Genomic DNA, 22,194 nt, shown 5'->3' with positions numbered 1-22,194 from the left:
AAGCCAAATATTCTTAAGAATTGGTCTAAAATTGGCTTGGAAAAATCTAATAGGCTCTACTGACAGGTTTCAGGTTGATCGAAACTACTAACTCGAAATTCGGGACATTGCAAAATTATTTCTAAAAGATGATTGATAGATTTGACAGATTTGTTTTGATAGGTATAAAATAGTGGGATATAAGTATAAAAGAGACACGTCTAGTGGGATAGAGAGAGTAGTATTTTTTTCTAGCCAATTTCTCATGAAGATCAAAAACCCATTTATTTTAATGGCAAATCATTGTGAAAGCCCTTCTCCAGTCATCTCAAACTCGAGAATTGCTATTATCTGAGCTGAAGTTAGTGGCCTCGCGGCTGCTAAACAGCTATATCATCATAACCCCATTGTTTTCGAGGCCTCAGCTTCGATAGGAGGTGTATGGAAAAACTGTGCTTATAATTCTACTAAACTCCAATCCACTCGTAAGGATTATGAGTTTGCAGAATTTCCATGGCCGAATCGAGATGACCCAAGTTTGCCTTCTAAGCTTGAGGTTTTGTATTAGTTGGAATCATATGCTAAACACTTTGATGTGTTGAAGTTCATCAACTTCAATTCAAAAGTGATCGAGCTCCGATTCTCTGGTTGCTCGAAAACAACTGAGCTAATCGGAAATGCCGGCTACTATTGGAATCGCCCATTGCTAGGCAAACCCGTTTGGGAGATTGCAGTGCAAACTAACGATTCAAACTGCCTTAAGGTCATTGCTTTCAATCTGCATACAAGTTTCTTTTTGCAATAAAAGCATATGAACTGACTTAAATAAAGAGAGAATTTTTTCTGCTAGCTTTTATTTGTAGTGGTATGCCTTTGAATTTTTCGTTGTTTGCATTGGAGATTTTTAAAGGGAAAATCCTTCATTCAATTGATTATTGCAAGCTGAACAATAATGCTGCTTCTCAGCTACATGAGGGGAAGATGGTTGCGGTTGTTGGCTATAAAAAATCAGCCATTGAGTTAGTTGTTGAGTGTGTACAAGCAAACCGAGGTAAATTTCCCAATAAATTTTATTTTGATTTTCACTTTCAATATTAACAAATTTGCTGATGTTAAGTAATATAATTTGCATGAAGGAGCCGAAGGGAAACCATGCACCATGGTGGTAAGGACACCTCACTAGATTGCTCCAAATCATTGGCTCTTCGGTTTGCTTTTTTCCCTCTTCTACACTACAAGGTCATCTGAGTTCCTCCATGAAATACCTAATCAAACCATATTAAGGATCCTCCTTTGCTACCTTATCTCCACTGGTGAGCCCAACTTATTTTTCTAATAGTTTACGATGATTACAAGTAATATATATAAAGATCCTTTTTAGTTAAAGATGACGTACACACCCTACAAAATTGTTGATCGAACTCATGATTTCTAGGAGAATAACAATTTTTTTTACCACTCAATGGGTTCAACTTTTCTTACACGAATCTCTTTAGGCAATTTTCTTTCTTACATTGTGTGTGCGTCTACGTGACAGAGGCGTGGGGCTTCGAAGTTAATGGAGTACTTCTTGCTTTCGAAACTTCCATTAAACAAGTACGGACTGAAACCAGACCACCCATTTGAGGAAAATATCACAGCGTGTCAGATGGTCACCGTGCCGGAGACTTTCTTCGCGGAGGCTGATAAGGGCAACATTGTATTCAAAAGAGCTTCCAAATGGTGGTTCTGTGAAGAAGGAATCGAGTTCGATGACAATGCGGAGACGAAGGCCGATGTTGTAATTCTCGCAACCGGTTACAATGGAGTGAAGAAACTGAAGATACTCTTACCCGAGCCGTTCCGGAGTATGATTGGGTATCCGTATGGGATCATGGCTTTGTATAGGTACGCTTGACAACTCCATATATGATTTTTTAGACTAATAATAATTGAACCGGCATCTGATGATTCGTTTTTCAGGGACACGATCCAGCCGTTGATATCGAACATGGCGTTTGTAGGCTACGTGGAAAGTGTTTCGAACGTGCGGGCATCGAAGCTTCGTAGCATGTGGGTTGCTCGACTTATCGACGAAAAATTTAAGCTCCCGAGTGTCGAAATCATGCTAGAACAAACGTGAGAGAGATGGAGTTTATGAGGAGGGAAACCAAGTTCTACAGGAGGCCCTGCGTTGCAGCATTCAACATGTTCTACGATGATCAAATCTGTGAAGAAATGGGATATAGCTCTTGGCGGAAGAAAATAACAGCGGGTTATTGAAACTAATTTATTGTTTGATATTAATAAATACGTTGGAACCCTAATGATTTTTCTTAGTTTATCGGCAACGTTTACACATCTACAATTACAAATACTCCAATCTGAATTATTTTTCAAAAAAAAAATACAGCAACAATTCCTTATGTAGAACTGATTTAAATATAAAAAACTATTGCAATGTTCATCAGCAAATTCAAACATGGAAAATATAAAGCCATGTATGAAGTAAATCGTAGGCCCATTGAACCCATAGGCCATATCATTTAAGGATAAAAGACTAATAGCCAAGACCCAAGAAAGGCTTTCTTGAGCCAGATTTTTTGACTCAATAAGGCAAACTGATAATTTAGTTGGGAAAATAAGGAAGGTAAAGGTTTGTTTTGGGATCTACCACATTTGTTATAGTTTTTATGGAACTCTTCAATAAAAACTATTTTTTATTCAAATTTATCACATTGAGGTGACTAATTTTAATAAAATATAATTTATATTAAATTTTTTATCATATCAGGGTAAAAAGTTTAAATAAAAAGATATTTTTTTAAGGAACTCATCACCTCAATGTGACGAACACCAAGTTACTTTATCAAATGCAATAGATCCCTAAATAAACTTCTACTTGTCATATTAAGCTAAATAATTAAATCGTTTGTCCTATTAGGCCAAAAAAATCCTTCTTGAGTCAGCCTATACATGACGGTACTCTCATATACTTTTAACACACGTTATTTAAGATTATAGGGTATGATTTAAATCTTAACATAAAATTATAAAAACTAAATTTAATTAGAAAATAAAAATGTATTTTTTATTGGAACAATAGATGCTATGTTGTAAAATTTTAATCATTATGCTTATTCAACATCTCTTTGGGTTTTGTTACCTCTGATTTACTTCAATTTTGGTCGTTCGTTCGTGCTTTGATCGTACGGCTCTTGCCTTTGCAGCGCTATAGCTAAATGTGAAAAACTGATAGGGAAGCGGTGGCGGGTTAATGAACGTTGCTCTTGTTGAAGAATCAAACCTAGAAGGCTCTAGACTCGATGAAGAACAATAGGCAATGAATAGGGAAGGTGGTGGCAATAACTAGGGTTCTTTAGGGTTTCTTTTAGGTGCTGGAAACAAGGTAAGAAACAAAATTAAAATAAGATAAAGAAAAGATAAAGGGATTGCAAATAAAATAAGATAATCAAGAAATCAAAAGATCTCCCTTATGAAGGTGAACGGTAAAGATGATTGATGGCATGGATGGATATGTGGAAAATCGATGGATAATGTCCTATTGAGCCCTCCTAGTCGCAATGAAAAGGCAAACACGATAATATGGCTCTAACCAACCCTCCTAGTCGCGATGAAAAGGCAAATTGGAGTGTGAAGATTAATTTCCCTCACAAGAACTTGAAAGAACTCAAGGAGAAGAAGCTTCGAAGGCACAAGGCAATCAGCACTTGCAAAAACGAACTCTCGTTGTATTATTAATCAAAGAAATCTTGATTACAAAGTTGAATGAAGCCTCCTTTATATAGAGTTCTAAAGGTCCTAAATAACTAATTAATAAAATAATAATAAACTAAACATGTATTAACTCTAATTCCTAATAAAATAATAATAACTAAAACTATTGTTTTAACCCAACCTTAATTCCTAATAAAATAATAAATCTGATCCTAAAAGATAATTCATCATCTTATATTAAATTATATCACAAATAATCAATATAAATATTGAAAATTCGTAATATTTACAAAATCTCGTATTAATCCCGTATAGGATTTCCTGCATGCACCGTCTTCAGTAAAATAGCCATATATTGAGTTCCCGATATCGGATTGATGCGATTCAAGAACCGTTGGAAAGATAAGAGACAGAAGGTCGTTTCTCAAGAGACATATTGACCAAAAACGATCAGGATCCCATTCAAAACGTCATCGCAAGTCTGCTGTTGTTCTGATCTTCTTTTCCAAAGCTTGGACGAGTGGATCATTAGGAAGAGTTATTATTTTTTCCTTTGATGTGAGCCTTGTGATGTATGTATCATCCTCCCTTTCTTCAAAAAGATTCGACCTCGAATCTGAAACATTAAAGGGAGTAACATTAGAATAGTTTAATGATTCATTCACATGATGTTTATCGAGTAGATATGCTTTGAATCTTCGAGACTTTGTTCTTCTAATAGGTTCGAGTAGAAACATTAGTCCAAAGAAGCATGTATTATGGACTTTAGTGCATGTATCATTCCCCTACTCCTCAAAAGGATTCGTCCTCGAATCTAAAAATCCAAAATAAAGAGAATTAGATATGTTGAAAGGAAAACTTGTGAAACATTTACCAGGATCAATGTGATGTCTCTTTATGCATTTTAGTCGAGGTTTCTTCTTTGTAGGAACTGATTTCTTGTAGTCTTGAAATCCTCTTTTGCATACAAGTCTTGTAATCTGATTTTTTGGTTGAAATTCAACATGGCGCCGACCACTGTTGGCTTTCTGTATGATTGCTTCATATAATTTCTCCATGGTTTTATTCGTGTGTGGCGAGAATGAGTGTTTAAAAACCATGTCAACTGGTTTGTTAAAGTAATCTCTTAAGTCTCCTAAGTGTGGTTTATGAATTAAAAATTCTCGGGAGGAGATTTGTGGACTGTAGAACCTGTTTAGTTGACAAGGAAACTCATATACAAGATAAAGCTCATTAAAAGCACTTTTAAAAGTATGGGTAGAAATATCAGAAATATCCGAGTTATTGTGATATACATCTTTGATATGTTCAATTCTCAGAATAGTAGTATGCGTTTTATAGGTAAGAGTATACCTTTGTGGTAGTGCATCGTCTACTGTGTTTTGCTTACCTCGGTCTGTTATGCACTTAAAGGAGTTGTGTTTAGTTTGGATGACAACTTCACGAGCCTTACCATGTAAAAAGGAGAAGAAGTACGTTACAATATCATTAAAATAAGTAATAAAATACTTACCTCTGGACTCTAGTAAATGGTGGCACTTCATTGATATGGCATAGTGATTAGGGCTTTCAGGTGATAACCCGTCAGGAATGTCACCTAGCACTATTCGACAACTCTTACTGATGAAAGATGGTGTTGGCCAGTCTCGTGTTGTTTTTACTTTCTCATCATTTACATGGATTCCCGGTGCACGAACTATAAAGCCTGTGGAGTTGTTCGAATCCTGTTTCGTCATTAAGATGACATCACGACTAAGCTTTCCTGGATGTAGCCTTTTCGTAACAAATCTAACTCTTTGGTTTCTTCGATATTGTATTTTGACGAGGTATGATGGAACCTTGAATTAGATTGGTTTGGTGTTGTTTTCCTCTTTACGGTGGTAATTTGTTAGGTGGATCACCTAACTCTTCTCGAAAATCCTGTAACAAAGATGAAAACACACTAGGCAAATCCTTGTTAATGTTAGAAATCGAAACAATTGATTCCCTAAAGTGAACAAGGATGGAAGGATGTTTGTAAAGAAGGTTCTCTCTCAATTCTTTTGTGCTCACACATAGATTTTGAGTCACACTTTTCTTCTCACAATTAGGTTCACTCACCACCCATGAGTCATTATTCTTTTGGCTTTTGTAACTAGTGACCTCTTTTGATTTTGCCTTTTTTTCATCTTTTTCTTTTTTTTCTTTCCCTACCTCTTTACAAACTATCATTTGATCTTTAGGGGCTGGAAGTGTGTCATTCTTTCTCCTTGTCAGGTTTGTCATCTCTTGGCTTTTTTAGAGAAGATGAAGTAGAATATGAGGAAGTATTTGAAGGATTACCTTCGTAAGAGGAAGAAATACCTTCGTAATGTTTTCTGAATCGGGATCTCCTTTGGATTTGTGCTTCGATTGTCATTGCTTTCTTTAGTGTATCTTCAAGGTTTTCGTACCTATGGAGGTCAAGAAGATCAGTGATGTTTGAGTTTAAACCGAAGACGAATCTTGACACGATGACCTCTTCTTTTTCGGTTATGTTAGCCCTATTGAGTAAGGACTGCATCTCCTTGTAGTAGTCTTCAACTGAACTTCTACCTTGTCGAAGTCGGTGTAGTCGTAGTTTAACTTCTTGTGTATAATGTGTCGGTAGGAATCGCTTCCTCATAGTTTGTTTGAGGTCGGTTCAAGAAGTGATTGTTGGAATAAGGAAGTTCTGGATCTTTTTCCTTGTTTGCATCCACCAAGTTCGAGCATATCCTTCGAATTGCATGGTGATGAGGGGAACTTGTTTAGCTTGGGGGCAGTCATGGTATGAGAACATGAGATCAAATTTTCCTTCCCAATCAATGTACCTATCCGGATCATTGTCTCTTTTGAAAGACGAGATCATGAACTTTGGTTTTGCAAAGAGTTTGGGTGATTGGAAACGTGGTTGTTCTCGTCTGGGTACCAAAAGTTTAGCATTGTTTGGTCTTGGATTTTGGTTTGGTAGATTCAGTTGTGGTTCTTGTCTTTCTCTCACGATATTATCAAATATTTCAACTTGAGTCGTGAGTCGTGCAAGTGTGGCTAAGATAGTCGTAAGTGTCTTGTTGTTATTGTCGCCCATCCTGAAATCATAACACTCAAAAGAAAATTTTAAAGTAAAATAAAAAAAGAAAATTCAACAAAGCAAGAAACCTCACAAGTAACTCCAAGAAAGTAACACAACGAGAGGCAAGTAAGCCGATCTTGTACTCTTTAAAACTCACTTTACCAAGTAGTCTTTCACAGTTCGTATCAGAGTTTGATTACTAGAAAAGGTGATAAGAAAAACCTAAAAGCTCTAAGAGGCCAAACAAAGGTTAGACTCCAAGAGAACGAGAATGCAAAGAAGGAAGAAGTATGCAAACTCTTTAGTCTTACTAACACAAGGAAGATAATGTGTTAGATAATGCAAAAGAACAATAACAGGGGAAAAACAAAAGAACCTAAAGCACTAAGAGTCAAAGAAAAAAAGGAACCAACCCAGAAACCTGGAAAACGCTGGATCAACTTGAGCAACGTTTTTGAGGGGGTTAACGGTGTCCAAATATTTTGGGAAAATTCTTGAATGTCTTTCGATGCGTCAAGAAACCACCTGTAAAATTTTAGAACAAAATACCTTCAGTAGTATCCAGTGGACTATGTTGAACGGTGAGTCCTCAAACAATCTATTTTTCGTGATCGCTTTGTTCGAAGGTGTTGTTGATCTCCAAATATTCTGCTTTTTTGTTTCAATGATCTTCAATATATGAAGTTGTAATCTGGAAATTTTCACCACGAAATTCCTCTTGTAGATTTTTCAAGAAATTCGACAAGATCCTAGATTGAATCTGCCGATGAAATTTGAAGAACGTATTTGAAGGCTCTAATGAACTATGATTTGGGTGAATTTCGGACTGGATATTTATATTAGGATGAATATGATATCTGGAGAAAATCAGCCCTAAATACCTTCGTTTGCAATTTTTTGAAAATTTGGCTTTTTTTTGTTTTTTTTTTAAAAAATAGCAAACTAACAAGAAGGATTTGAATCTAAATTAAAATTAAATAAAAAGAACCTGAAACGATGAATCTTTTCTGGACTAGCTCCGTTGAGATACCTTGACGGTTTTGTGTGCAAGAACAAGCAAGATTGCTTGCTTCTTTCCAAGAATCGGCCCAAATCTGATACCAATTGATAGGAAAGCGGTGGCGGGTTAATGAACGTTGCTCTTGTTGAAGAATCAAACCTAGAAGGCTCTAGACTCGATGAAGAACAATAGGCAATGAATAGAGAAGGTGGCGGCAAAAACTAGGGTTTCTTTTAGGTGCTGGAAACAAGGTAAGAAACAAAATTAAAATAAGATAAAGAAAAGATAAAGGGATTGCAAATAAAATAAGATAATCAAGAAATCAAAAGATCTACCTTATGAAGGTGAACGGTAAAGATGATTGATGGCGTGGATGGATATGTGGAAAATCGATGGATAATGTCATATCGAGCCCTCCTAGTCGCAATGAAAAGGCAAACACGATAATATGGCTCTAACCAACCCTCCTAGTCGCGATGAAAAGGCAAATTGGAGTGTGAAGATTAATCTCCCTCACAAGAACTTAAAAGAACTCAAGGAGAAGAAGCATCGAAGGCACAAGGCAATCAGCACTTGCAAAAACGAACTCTCGTTGTATTATTAATCAAAGAAATCTTGATTACAAAGTTGAATGAAGCCTCCTTTATATAGAGTTCTAAAGATCCTAAATAACTAATTAATAAAATAATAATAAACTAAACATGTCTTAACTCTAATTCCTAATAAAATAATAATAACTAAAACTATTGTTTTAACCCAACCTTAATTCCTAATAAAATAATAAATCTGATCCTAAAAGATAATTCATCATCTTATATTAAATTATATCACAAATAATCAATATAAATATTGAAAATTCGTAATATTTACAAAATCCCGTATTAATCCCGTAGAGGATTTCCTGCATGCACCGTCTTCAATAAAATAGTCATATCTTGAGTTTCCGATATCGGATTGATGCGATTCAAGAACCGTTGGAAAGATAAAAGATAGAAGGTCGTTTCTCAAGAAGACATATTGACCAAAAACGATCAGGATCCCATTCAAAACGTCGTCGCAAGTTTACTGTTGTTCTGATCTTCTTTTCCAAAGCTTGGACGAGTGGATCATTAGGAAGAGTTATTATTTTTTCCTTTGATGTGAGCCTTGTGATGCATGTATCAAAAATCCTAATATCTTTTGGACTGGGTCAAGCCCCCTAGCTGGGCTGATTGGTTGGGTCAGGCCTATTGGTTTGGTTGAGTTTGTTTCGGACCCTTGGACTTGGACCCAATAAAATAAAATTACATGCTTTTGAAAATCATAAATATATATATATATATATATATATTATATGTTTCAAAACCATAAAAATTTATATATTACATGTTTTATAAAAATATCATTTTTTAAAACTATATACTATATATTTTCAAAATGCTTTCAAAACTATATATTATATATATTTTTAAAATGTTTTCAAAAACTATATATTATATATATTTTTAAAATGTTTTCAAAAACTATATATTACATATATTTTCAAAATGTTTTTAAAATTATATATTATATATATATATTTAAAATGTTTTCAAAAATTATATTTTAAATATTTTCAAAAACTATATTATATATATATATATGTTCAAAATGTTTTCAAAAATTATATATCATATATATTTTTTTAAAACTATATATTATATATGTATTAAATAGAACCCAAGACGAAAATGAGTGACTATATCATTTTTTTAGCTTTGGCTGTTTTCTTGGATAGTATACAAAACAAAATGTTTATTTTTTTGGTTGATATATTAATGAAATTAAACTTATTTGAACTAAACTATAACAACAATTTATATTAAAAAAATCTCAGGATTTAAATTTCCACTGATCTAAATCAAAAACTACATAAATAGTGCACACTCGAAAGTGACACATGGAAGCAATCCGATCCAAAGATCGAAAAGACAAGCAGTCAATTTGCTGTTATTTTCTTCATTACTGATAACCACGCCCCACGCAATAACCGAAAAGGCAAAAACATAAAAAAGGGCCCTTTCTCGCTGAACGGATCTCGCCTCTCCACCCTCCATTTTTCAGCCGTAATAAAATCCTCCTATTTGGCTAAGCCTCTTACACGTGTCACACTTCCATTGGCTGTATCCAGATCTCCCCTGCCCCACACCGCACCATCATCGACCAACTTGATCGAAGCTTCAATCATAACAGAAACCAAGCCTCAAACTCACCTTTCAGAATTCAGACGGAAGAGCAGAGAGGCAAATTCCTTGTTGAAATGGCGTCCAAGTTGTGCGACTCGTGCAAATCAGCGACGGCCACTCTCTTCTGCCGCTCTGACTCGGCCTTCCTCTGCTCCAACTGCGACTCCAAAGTCCACGCCGCCAACAAGCTCGCATCCCGCCACGCTCGAGTCTTGGTCTGTGAAGTGTGCGAACAAGCGCCGGCTCATGTCACCTGCAAGGCCGATGCAGCCGCTCTCTGCGTCACTTGCGACCGAGACATCCACTCGGCTAACCCTCTCGCTCGCCGCCACGAGCGCGTTCCGTTGGCTCCCTTCTATGGTTCTGTCAAGCCCAACACGGCGTTTAACTTCCTCGACGACCGTTACTTCACCGACGTCGATGGTGGCGCTGACGAAAGCAGCAGGGAAGAAGAAGCGGAGGCCGCATCGTGGCTGCTTCCCAACCCTAAGGCTATCGAGAGCCCGGACGTGAACGCAGGACAGTACGTATTTTCCGAGATGGATCCGTATCTGGATCTGGATTACGGACATGTGGATCCGAAAATGGAAACACAAGACCATGACCAGGAGCAGAACAGCTCTGCTACTGACGGCGTTGTTCCTGTCCAAAACAAAACCGTCCAAGCTCCGCTCGTTAACGATCACTGTTTCGACTTGGAGTTCACCACACCCAAAGCCTTCCCTTATGGCTACAACTACAACTACAACCACAACCCTCACTGCCTTAGCTACAGTGTAGGAATTAAACAAAAGCAGATACTAGTACCACTACCAGGTATTTTTCCATAGTAAATTTTCAAAATTTAACCATGTTATTGTTTTTGACTTTTTGTAGGTATCATCGTCATCGTTGGATGTTGGGGTGGTACCAGATGGTAGTGCAATGACGGATTTATCAGTCCCGTGCGTGAAAGGGTCGACGGAATCAACCCATCAGGCGGTGGTGCAACTTTCATCGGCAGAGAGAGAGGCGAGGGTGTTGAGGTACAGAGAGAAGAGAAAGAACAGGAAATTCGAGAAGACGATACGTTACGCCTCGAGAAAAGCTTACGCGGAGGTGCGGCCGAGGATTAAAGGGAGGTTCGCAAAACGCAGTGATATCGAAGTCGATGGCGGTAACATGTATGGATTCGGCGTCGTTCCGTCGTTTTGAAATTAGCCTCCTCCTACTCCCATCACCTTTAGGGTAGCCTGTAATAATATTTTACTATGAATTTCGGAATTTTAATTTTCACGTGTTTTCTTTCTTTCCTTTTCTTTTTTCCCCATTTACTTCACTCCTCACTAAATTACTGTCTTTGTTCAGTATGCAATAAGTGAAGAGAGAAGAAAGTACTGTTATCTGTAATCCAAATAACTACAGAATCTGGACTGTTGATTCCGGAATGTGTCATGTTTATAGTATTCATGATTATAGGATAAGTTATGGTTTTGTACCTTCACTCTGCACAAGTTTGAGGTCTTATTATTGTATATTAATTTGGCATAATATTTGTATAATGCCATTAGTTTATCCTCACTTAAAATATTTTTTTATTAATTTATGGTAAATATAAAGTAGTATAGTTCAAAGATAACTCTCAATAATTTGATATTAAACGTTCATACCCTTCATATTCATGATCCCTTGATTATAAGCTCTCTGATTATTAAAATTTATAAAATGGTCACCTGATTATTCATATGTTTCAAACTTATTATTTTTCGTCAAAAATTGATAGTCATTTGAGTTGAACGTTAACATGCTGACTAGGATATGATAAAATATGATCTTAGAATCTTAATCGACTATATAATTCAAACAGATATGAGAACAAATTTTATCATATCTCAGTCAGTAGATTAACTAACGTCTAACTTAGAAGACTGCCAATTTTTTTAACATAAAGGGATGAATTTAGAACATATGAATAGTCGGTGACCATTTTGTAACTTTTAATAGTCGATGGACTTAACAAAATAACATCCTATAATTGGGGACCATCTTTTAACTTTTATTAATCAGAGATTCAATAAAATAGTATCTTACGGTCGGTAATTATATATGTACTCTACTCAAAATTAAATTATATGAAATTAAATTATGTTGATTAAATTACAGATTAAGAATGATATAAGAACAAAAAACATCGTAAAGACCGTTATGGATAGTTGTACGCTTGACGGGTAGATGACTAAAACCGTGGTTGACGAAATCAGTGGCATATCCAGAAATTTAATTGTGTCTAAATTTTTAATTTTCTTTTATTAAAAATAATGGGTATGCAAATTTTTTATTTTTTTCTTTTTCTCTTAACATATTAAATTAAATGTAACAATTTTTCCAAAATAATAGGGATGTATTTGGGCCTAAAATGTCACATTGGGTTGCCGAGACAACCCCTGATTTTTCAAAAGTTGTTCATTTTCGTTTCAAACATAATGAATGATATCATAAAACTTAAATAATAGTTATAAAAACATTTTATAAACCAGAGCTCCGTGACACATAGTTTTAAACAAATAATACAACTCAACGTTTGATAAAACAAATACATAAGTAGGGTTCTCTGAATACACATGCCCACTAAAGCTATAGTATAGTACTCTGAAGGAAATGCTGGAAGTCCTGCAGCGATTGTGCTCCACGAACGAATCAAGCTAACAACCTGCAAACGAAAAATATCCGAACACCGAGCTTACAAAGCCCACCAACATAATCGCTAATCTAGAGTAGCATTATGAGTCTTATAAACATAAACATGATAAAGTTCTGATACTAAGTAGTAGGTCAATGATAAACATACAACACTAACATCGCTAACCCATTCCTCGTTTGAGTGTTTGGGCCTCACGCCCTAATTAGCCACTAAAGTGCCTCACGCATTGACAATGCCCCACTAGGGCAAATAAGGTAGCCTAGTTAAACCCTAACATAGTTAGGTCTACTAAAGTGAGGCCACCCTCTCACTAGCTACTATCTCATTGGTTCCTCTTCTAGAATATTACAGAAGGATTTATTAGTTTGTTACTATTTTTATTTATTAAGTTGCTCTATTCTGGTCGTTCATTACTTAAGGGTGTTTTAGTCATTCTCTTCCTTTAGAGAAGTCTCTACGTATTTCGTGATTCTATGACGACCACTATAATTATTGTTCACTAGCTGTACTATTTGCTAGCACGATACCTAACTCAAGTTCAACACTGAGTAGGGATACTCTACTCACTCTTACTACGCTTTCCCTCAATCACCCTCAATTTAGAGGGACAAAAGTACATCCTCTACAATGGTACTTCATTCTTAGATACTCACTACGTGCTCGGTTGAAGAAACTTGAACGCATTACGCCTACTATAGTTACTTCAGTTGTAATCCACTCCTATGAGTGTTTATGGCCCCCTTTGGCCATTTACGTCCCTTACGGACTAAGTTCTACCTTTACGGGTCATCATTCGCTCTTACGGGCCTTAAAGAGGTCAAATATAACCATCCAAGATGGGTAATATCGATACTCTACTTGTAGTATCGATACCTTAGGGTCAAGTATCGATACCCCTATGAGTATCGATACCAAAAATGCATTATGTTGTTGAAATTTAGGCCCAATATCGATATTGTTACCCTGAGTATTGATATTGTAGGGGCAGTATCAATACTCTCCTCAGCAGTATCGATAATTCCAAATGAAAATCCCCAAAATTCATCCAAATCCATCCTATATCATTACTTGAACCCATAAATGACTTGTTTAGGCTTGCAAAACACCTAAAAATTATCTTAATTGTCTTATTTTAATTCCTAATTATGTGCTAAAGGTTTAGGAGGTTACTTATATATTAAAGTGTCATAAAACACCTTCTTTACACCTAAAATGTGATTTAATCATGAATTCAAAGATAAATCCTAAAGTGCTCAAATATCCAAATCTTAGCAAATTCTTTATATTTATAAAAGCCTTAACACTCCAGAGGAATAAAAATACACTACCTTAGTCAAGGAATCTAGAAATGAAGCTCTTTTAGCTAGAATTCACTCTCCACTAAGATTTGGATGATAAAACCCCCACTTTTCTTGCAAACAAAGAGCCCAAGGCTTTGAATCATTAAAAATGATGTTGCTGAAGGGATTAAGAACGAATTTGAAGTATGAAAAATGCTCAAACACTTACCTTTTTGTTATGAACTTAAAGAAGAAAGATGATATAGTGATGATGAGAATAAAGGAAGAAAAAAGAGAATAAAGGAATGAAAAAAGAATAAAAAGCCTTCATTTCTAAAAAGGTGAAATTACTCATTTAGTCTTTCAACATCTTTCTACTAAGCAAAAATCCAATTTCATCGACAAATAAGCTCAATCTAAACCCAATAAGGTCCACACTCAGCCCAACAACTTCAAATATGAAATACATCAATTAAAACTATAACAAAAATATAAAAAATACAAATAAAAATATAATTATAATAAAATATATTTTATATAACTCACTATTAATATTTTAATATATAAATCATAAATTTTATTTACTTTAAAATAAATTATTAAAAGCAATAAATGATTTTTTATAGATATTAATATTAAATTATTAAAATAAATTGTACATACATAATTGAATGGAGTCCATGCATTAGTAAGGGTAAAATAATAATTTGATTCTAAACGCAAAATTGAAAATAAAAAATCTTAGCTTTGTGGTAGATTTGAAATCACCGTTTTCACCGTATTCTTTTACATTTTTTACTCTTTTGATATTAATTTTAAAATCAAAACGAACTTTTTTTTAACTAAAATTGTTTTTAGAAAGCTTTAACAAACGTAACGTACACGTTTACTTTTCTTAATTTTTGAAGAGTTAAAATTTTCTTATTATTCTATCAATAATAATTTATTTAAGCAAAATATATTTTTATATAAAACATTTATTTTTCATTTACAAATAATAATGTGAAAGCATGGCTGTCCATCTCAACATGAAAATGCATGGACATGAATTATTCACGCGTCAATGCTTTAAAGTAAAAGCTATTTATCACATGAATGGAAAGTATTGATATTTATTGCAAACATTAAAGTAGATGATGAATAATGATAATTACATAAAAAGCAGCAACTATATAACAGATAAGGTTGTTTTTAAATCCATTAAAGTTAACACATGCAAGACAGTAATAAATATAAAACAATAGATAAATCTAAGATTGACATTCAACGAAATTTTAGTACTTTGAACACTTAATTAGGCAAAACATTGATTTTTTTGTGATTTTATTGCACATATTGATTTTCAAATTTGATATTTTTCTAAAATTAGTGTTAAACTTCACTTATATATCATTTATACAAGTATTGACACGTAACTTAAATAATCAATAAAATTATTAATGTCGCATTGATTGATTAAATACTTAAATCATTAAGTATTATATGGCATAATTTGTTTTGTTCTTCAAATATCATATAGAATTAAACATACATTATTTTTTTAGTTTAAGTAATAATTTAAAAAATATATTATAAATATTATTTTTTTTGTATAAGTTGCTCAATTTATTATCCAAGCAGCAAGCACGTTGTTACAAATCAACACAACACAAATTAACAGCCCATGGGAAGTTGGACCCCTGAGCTATACAAAAATCATGATTAACACTTAATCACTCTTAATAACTTTCCTAAGCACCTTTACCCTAACAATCCCCTTATTACATTCAACAATATCTCCAATGCTTTTATTTTTGCCCTAAATTGCTATAATTTCTTTCTTCTCATATATAGTGTATGTAAGCACACCAAGCTATTCTAAGAATATAGATAGTAAAAGATTTTCCTTTGAATCGAGTAATAGCCCAATTCATCTCTTCTTCCCAGCTCCCCACATCCCTATCAACTTTGTACAAATGGAGGATAACCTCCCAAACTGCCCCCGAGAAGGAACACTCGAAAAAAATATATGGTTTCAAGCATTCGGCATCACACCACAATTCTTGTAGCTCCCATCAACCATAATCCTCATTGTAGACAACCCATCAACAGTGGGCAGTCTATCAAGAATTGTCATCCAAGCGATGAGCAAGTACTTGGAAACATTCATAAGGAACTAAATGAGTTTCTTCCACACATCTTTATCATTATTCTCCCTGATCTCATTCCATATCCATCTAACATTAACTTTTTCTCAGTTAATAACCTCATAAAACAAGAATTGAACCTCTTTCCTTTTCCTCGTAATTTTCCTCAGACTCTAACTGAAGTAAGGCTTACTATGAACATGTAACACCCTTAACCCATATTCGACCCGGATACAAGTCTGAGGTGTCATATTGACTTTTCAAACTTTAACTTTTGACGAAAACCAAGGAAATTTAAAACTTTTATTAAAATAACATTTTTACTGTACACGAGTTAACCAAAACAAGACAAAACTGATCAGAGCATTTGTAACTAAAACTTTTCTTACATGCCAACACTATACACGATGCCAACACTATACACGACAAAAGACATACTTTATATGTTACTTCTGATATGATCTTCTAGCAGTGTTATTGTTCTTGCCGCTCCTATTTCGGTTCTTCCCGATTCTTGGTACCTACGTGTAAATCACTTACACGCTAAGTCACAGACTTAGTGAGGCAATAAACATATAATGTAACTTTAACTAGCAATCATACATAAACAATTATTACCATCATTTCACACAACTCATATACTTTTATATGTAACAATTACTTACATACATATATATCATTATCATTCATATCTCTTACCTCTTATTCCTATGATCTTTTATATACCTATCATATATCACACATAACATTTCACAAGGAAACAAACATATCATCATATTCAGTTTATTAATATTATCTCTTTATTAGCCCATGGTACACATGTGATAACTGTAGATACGTGAGTCTATTGAGGTTGTGCACCACTATGCTGTCACCACAACTCGTATAAATATCCCAAAGGACCTATCCAGAGGTCATAAAGATCCTCGGTAACTATTCAGAGGTCATAAAGATCCTCGATAACTATCCAGAGGTCATAAAGATCCTCGATAAATTGTCCATATGTTCCTTAGAACATAGGTAAACCCTCGACTCTTGGCATGCCAACTATACCTCTAGCTCTCAATACACATAACATGGGCATTTGTCATTTATACACTTTCATTGCTCTTAGGATCACGTATTACTTTTCTTCTGTCACATATCACATGTGCATATAGTCACATGGTTTACTTTTAATGTTACTTTTCATGTAAACATATGATTCACTTTCACGTATCACATATACTTTCTCTTTTATATAACTCATGTCTTGTGATCATTTAAACACGTATCACATAAATTAACATGTCAAACCTATCATTCCACTGATACAATATTCTCATATATTCCTGTAGTTTAGTATCATATATCATGTCACATATACTCATGTATACATAGAATTCAGAAATCAAATAACATTTGACGAGTTACTTATTACCATAGTAACTCCGTCACTGGCTCATCGCAAGCCAATGCTTATTCGATAACATAAGTACAATAAAATTGCACTCACCTTAGCCTTGCTTGCTTTGGTTTGATTCTAATTCTTCAATTGTTCCGAACAAGCTTTCATTCTATATATACATAATAATAACACATTGATAAATATCAATATACTAATTGATATATTCTAAGCTATCACTTCATAGGCTAGAAGAAAGTCATTTTTAACTTTTAATGAAGGCATGCATCGATGCACTACACCATGTATCGATGCATCCCTGGACAGGTGTATCGATGCACTATCCATGCATCGGTGTATAAATCCTATTCGATGTTTGCATTTCAAGCAGGTACATCGATGCACTCCTTATGCATCGATGCACTCCTTATGCATCGATGCACTAATTGCATTCGATGTTCATTTATTTGAGAGTGCATCGATGCACATTGAAGATGCATCGATGCACACAACCCAGAAATAATACTTTGAGCACGAAAATCCCTTTTTTATTCTCTCAACTCTTCATAATTCATCCATTTTTCTATTCTTAACTCTTATACACCTATTTAAACTAATCTATACTCATTTATTTCATCTTAAACCCTAAAATCCTATCCTCCTTATGAGATTCAAGAATTATACCAACTTTGCAACATGATTTAATTCCACTTCTAACACTTCATATGTCTTAACTAGATTGATGACAAGTCAAATCCAACTTCTAATTCTAATTATCAACTCTATATCAAAATTTCATTCAAGAACTCCAAATCTTTAATCTTCCCCAACTCTTTTATCATTTGATTTTAAGATAACTTAAGCTTTTCTTAAGCTTAGTTATCATCTAACGATCAAAACCCAAACCTTAAATTAACAAATAATTAACAGATCAGAAAGCTTACCTTTGCTTGGCTCTCTTTCACGTATGAAGAAGAAGAAGAAAGAAGAAAGCTCTGGAGAAATCTCTCCTTCCCACGTGTATATATCCTTACCATATCCCGTTTTTAATTCATTTCTTAGTCAAATGACCTTTTGCCCTTTAATACCTTTTATAATTACTAGCATCTTTAAGGTAATATTTCCAAATAAATCATTGAACTTTTCAACTATTCCATTTTAATCACCAAATCCTGAAATATTACAATTTGGTCATTAACACGGTATTGAGGATGTTACAGAACAAGCCAAAACTCAATGCCTTTAAAGACATATGTTCTAACCCAAGCCACCCAAAATGAACCTTATCCAAGAAGTAAGTTCTTCATTAGAAGCAACACACAAGCCCTATTCCAACTCATCAAGTTCTTAATTTCTAATCCACCCTTAGACTTAAGGGCACAAATACTCTTCCAATTCACCCTGACCCCCTTAGCAGGCACATTACCCCATTTCCAAAAGAACTTAGCACAGAACTGATCAATTCTTTTAATCACAGCAACTGGTAATATAATTGACTGCACCAAAAGTTAACAATGCTAAATAATATAACACTAACCAACTGCAATCTATCAACGTAACTTAGCCATTTATTAAACAAGAGCCCCAATCTAGCTTTAATAATTTCCACCAAGTTAGCATTCATTCTTTGTAAATTTCCTAAGGATAATGAGGATCCCAATATATCTGACATGAAGCCTTCCCAACTTAAAACCAATTGCCTCATGCATCAGAGCCATCTAATCAATAGTCATACTAGAAATAAAAATATTAGACTTTAAGGCATTGAGTTTTAATCCAGAAAACTCACAGAATTTCTCCAAAATAAACTTAACTCTTAAGATGGATTCCAAAGACCCTTTGCAAGAAATTAGTAAATCATATGAAAAGCATAGATGAGTTAGACTCAATTTCCTACACTTAAGATGATACTGGAAGATCTTCTTATTAGAAACAACATGAAACAATCTTGAAAGAACATTCAAAGCTAGAACAAAAAAATAAAGGAAAAGTGGATCCCCTTATCTGATCTCTTTTCAGCCTTGAATAACCCCACCAAACTACCATTAAATGCAATGAAAAATCTAAAATTTTTATACAAGCCATAATCCATCTTCTGAACTGTACATACATCTTCAACCCCTCCAAACAACAAACCAAAAATTTCAACTTAGGAGTCAAAGGCTTTTTGGAGATCATCCTTCATAACACATCTTGGTGAGAGAGAATATCTACCATAACTTTTAACCAACTCTTGTGCGAGGAGAACATGTTCTCAATATTTATTGCCTTTACAAAAGTAGTGATACGATCACCAATAGCAAAGACCCGGAGAAGTACAAAAGTGGCCCCATTACACGAGCAAGGGCTAAGGAGTTTCAAGCAGCCATGGAGAGTATGTTTACATCAAGTTTGGAACATGATGAAGATTGAATAATAAGGGAGGAACATTTTACGTTGTTTATGCATGAATTTTCATGAGAATTTAAAGTTTGCATAACATTCATTGCATTTAATAAGTGTGTTGTTCATTCAAGCATGTATTGCATTTAAATCATCTAGTTCATTAATTAAACTAGTTCGTTTATTAAATTAACTCTTAATTGTTTCATGCATGTTTTCAATTAAATATTCACCTTTGTGTCTAGGTGCATGAAAGAAGTTGAATGGTTTCATCATATGCAAGAATGTCAGTCAGAATGTCTTCCAATTCTGGATGCGATACATATGTTTTTGGTTCTAGAAATCAATTGGAAATTATTCCGCTATCTCTTAGCTTTCCAATGCCTTTTGAATCACCTTAATCTGATATCAGAAGCTTGAGATATGATCGATTTATTGAAGACAGTGCAGGCTGGAATTTTGTTACGGGAATTTTATGCATGGATGATTTGGATGAGTTTGAGCCAATGGAGAGTCTTTTCAACTTCATCCAAGTGACAAGCCATTGAAGGACTCTTAATTCACCCATTCAATTCATTCAAAGTTGATTGTTATCATCTAAATTCAAGGGATGTTCATATTCTTCAAGGGAGCATGCAATGTAGGGTGATTTAATTCACTTGTTAAGATAATTTTCAGCATGGAATAGCAAGGGTCTTCCACCCCTGGACGAAATTAAGGCCAAATTCAGATTCAAATTGTCTAGATTCATCCTCAAAATGATCTAGAATATTCGGTCAACCTTAAAGATAAGAAGACAAAGCATTCAAGTGCATTTTATTTCTAAATTGATGAGAATGTTTTCATCTTTTGAGTCTTTTCATATGCTGCTTAGAAACACTATAAATAGGCACCTTTGGGATCATTTGTACACACACATTTGAATATATAAAACATCTTTGAGAGGTTGCTTTCATTCTTGTTCTCTTGTAGAACTTTATTGGCTTCAAAATAGTCTTGTAGTCTTCATCCATTTCCTTTTGTTATAGTGTTGGTTCCTAGCTCATCTATAGCTAGTGGGTCACATTCCATACCCTACCATTTTGATTCATCTTTTTATATTGTTGGTTCTTAGCTCCAAATAGCTAACGGGTCACAATCCGCTTTAACCTTACAACACTTACCACGACAACACCATTTGCCATGACAACGTCATTTATACTTCACAATCTATTTTCATTATCATTAAACCACAACAATCATCACTCTTCCATCACCTTCAAACAATTTCCTCATTCTTTTCATTCCATCATTTCAATTATTATTTTATATCATTTCCTTCTTATGTTTATATTTATGCAATTTCAGAGTTCGAGATATCATTATGGGGTTTTTTACTAGAATTACGATCGGGCATTCACATATATGTCTCGAAACATATAATCGAGATCATATCATTTGGCATCAGAGCTAGCTGATTCAGTAAGTGTATTGTTTCATCTTCTCTCTCCCGGTTAGTAAAAAATAAAAAATAAATAAAAAAACAAAAGAAAGAAAAAAGTTTAAAGAGGGAGGGAGTAATTCTTTTTATCTTTAAAGGAAAAAATATTTACTTCATCTTTAAATTCAATTTTTAATTTTGTTAGCTTTACTTACCATCTCTTTTCCTTGTAGCCAATTGTTTTTCACTATCATTACTACCAAGCCACAATTGTTTCAGCCAAAGTCCACTAGACCTTGTAAGCCTTGAGGAAATTCCCAAAAGGACTTGAAATCAAAGCACGAGTGGTAAAAGGCAAGAGTGGTCATTAAGGGTAAAAGTTATCCCGAGTAAAACAAAAGTGGGAGTGACTTTTCTTGGAGTGTTTGGTGAGGTTTTTTTGTGAGGTTATTTTTTTATTACTAATTATGTCTCATCATTCAGGAGACAATTCTTAAGTTACATGTAACGTTGAACCAAGCCTGCAAATGCAAGCCATGGTGCGTGAATTAACGAGGATTTTGAGGGAAGAGTTGAAACCTCTCCATGAACGTATTGACCGTATTGAAGAGGAGTGTACTCAATGTATAAGTCCCCAAAGGTTTCGTCCATTAATGGATGATAATCTTGTTAATATCAAGATTTTTATTACATCATTCCAAGGAAAGATGGATCCCAAGGCTTACCTAGCAAGGGAAAAAAAGGTAGAGTACATCTTCGGGTACCATGTTATTCCAAACTCAAGAAGGTAAAACTTGCTGCCCTTGAGTTTATGGATTACGTACTAATATGGGGGGATAAATTGACATCAAGTAGGAGACGCAATGGAGAACATCGTATCACTACATGGGATTAAATGAAAGCAGTGATGCGAAGGCGATTCATTTCAACCCACTACCATCGGGAGTTA

The 22,194-nt window shown here is 34.5% G+C and overlaps 1 protein-coding gene and 1 pseudogene across 1 annotated transcript; both read left to right on the top strand.

Moving 5' to 3' along the window:
- The first annotated feature begins 271 nt into the window (after window positions 1-271).
- LOC120169394 lies at window positions 272-2,241 on the top strand (annotated as a pseudogene).
- Window positions 2,242-9,969: 7,728 nt separating this feature from the next.
- On the top strand, window positions 9,970-11,248 carry LOC120169395 (zinc finger protein CONSTANS-LIKE 4-like). Its single transcript, XM_039177533.1, has 2 exons — window positions 9,970-10,749; window positions 10,850-11,248. Exons 1-2 carry the CDS (start codon window positions 10,048-10,050, stop codon window positions 11,165-11,167), a joined length of 1,020 nt encoding a protein of 339 aa, XP_039033464.1. The 5' UTR covers window positions 9,970-10,047; the 3' UTR covers window positions 11,168-11,248.
- Window positions 11,249-22,194: the final 10,946 nt, after the last annotated feature.

The sequence above is a fragment of the Hibiscus syriacus genome, unplaced genomic scaffold, assembly GCF_006381635.1.
Source record: "Hibiscus syriacus cultivar Baekdansim isolate YM2019G1 unplaced genomic scaffold, ASM638163v2 tig00111759_pilon, whole genome shotgun sequence".
NCBI classification, from domain to species: Eukaryota; Viridiplantae; Streptophyta; class Magnoliopsida; order Malvales; family Malvaceae; genus Hibiscus; species Hibiscus syriacus.
This window is presented reverse-complemented; position numbering and strand designations above follow the sequence as displayed.

What these genes read in the sequence shown, in the direction of transcription:
- LOC120169395 (XM_039177533.1), top strand. Translation starts at nt 10,048, where the DNA reads ATGGCGTCCAAGTTGTGCGACTCGTGCAAATCAGCGACGGCCACTCTC. An exon ending in CTCACTGCCTTAGCTACAGT is followed by an intron (nt 10,750 to 10,849) that starts GTAGGAATTAAA and finishes GACTTTTTGTAG; the next exon opens with GTATCATCGTCATCGTTGGA.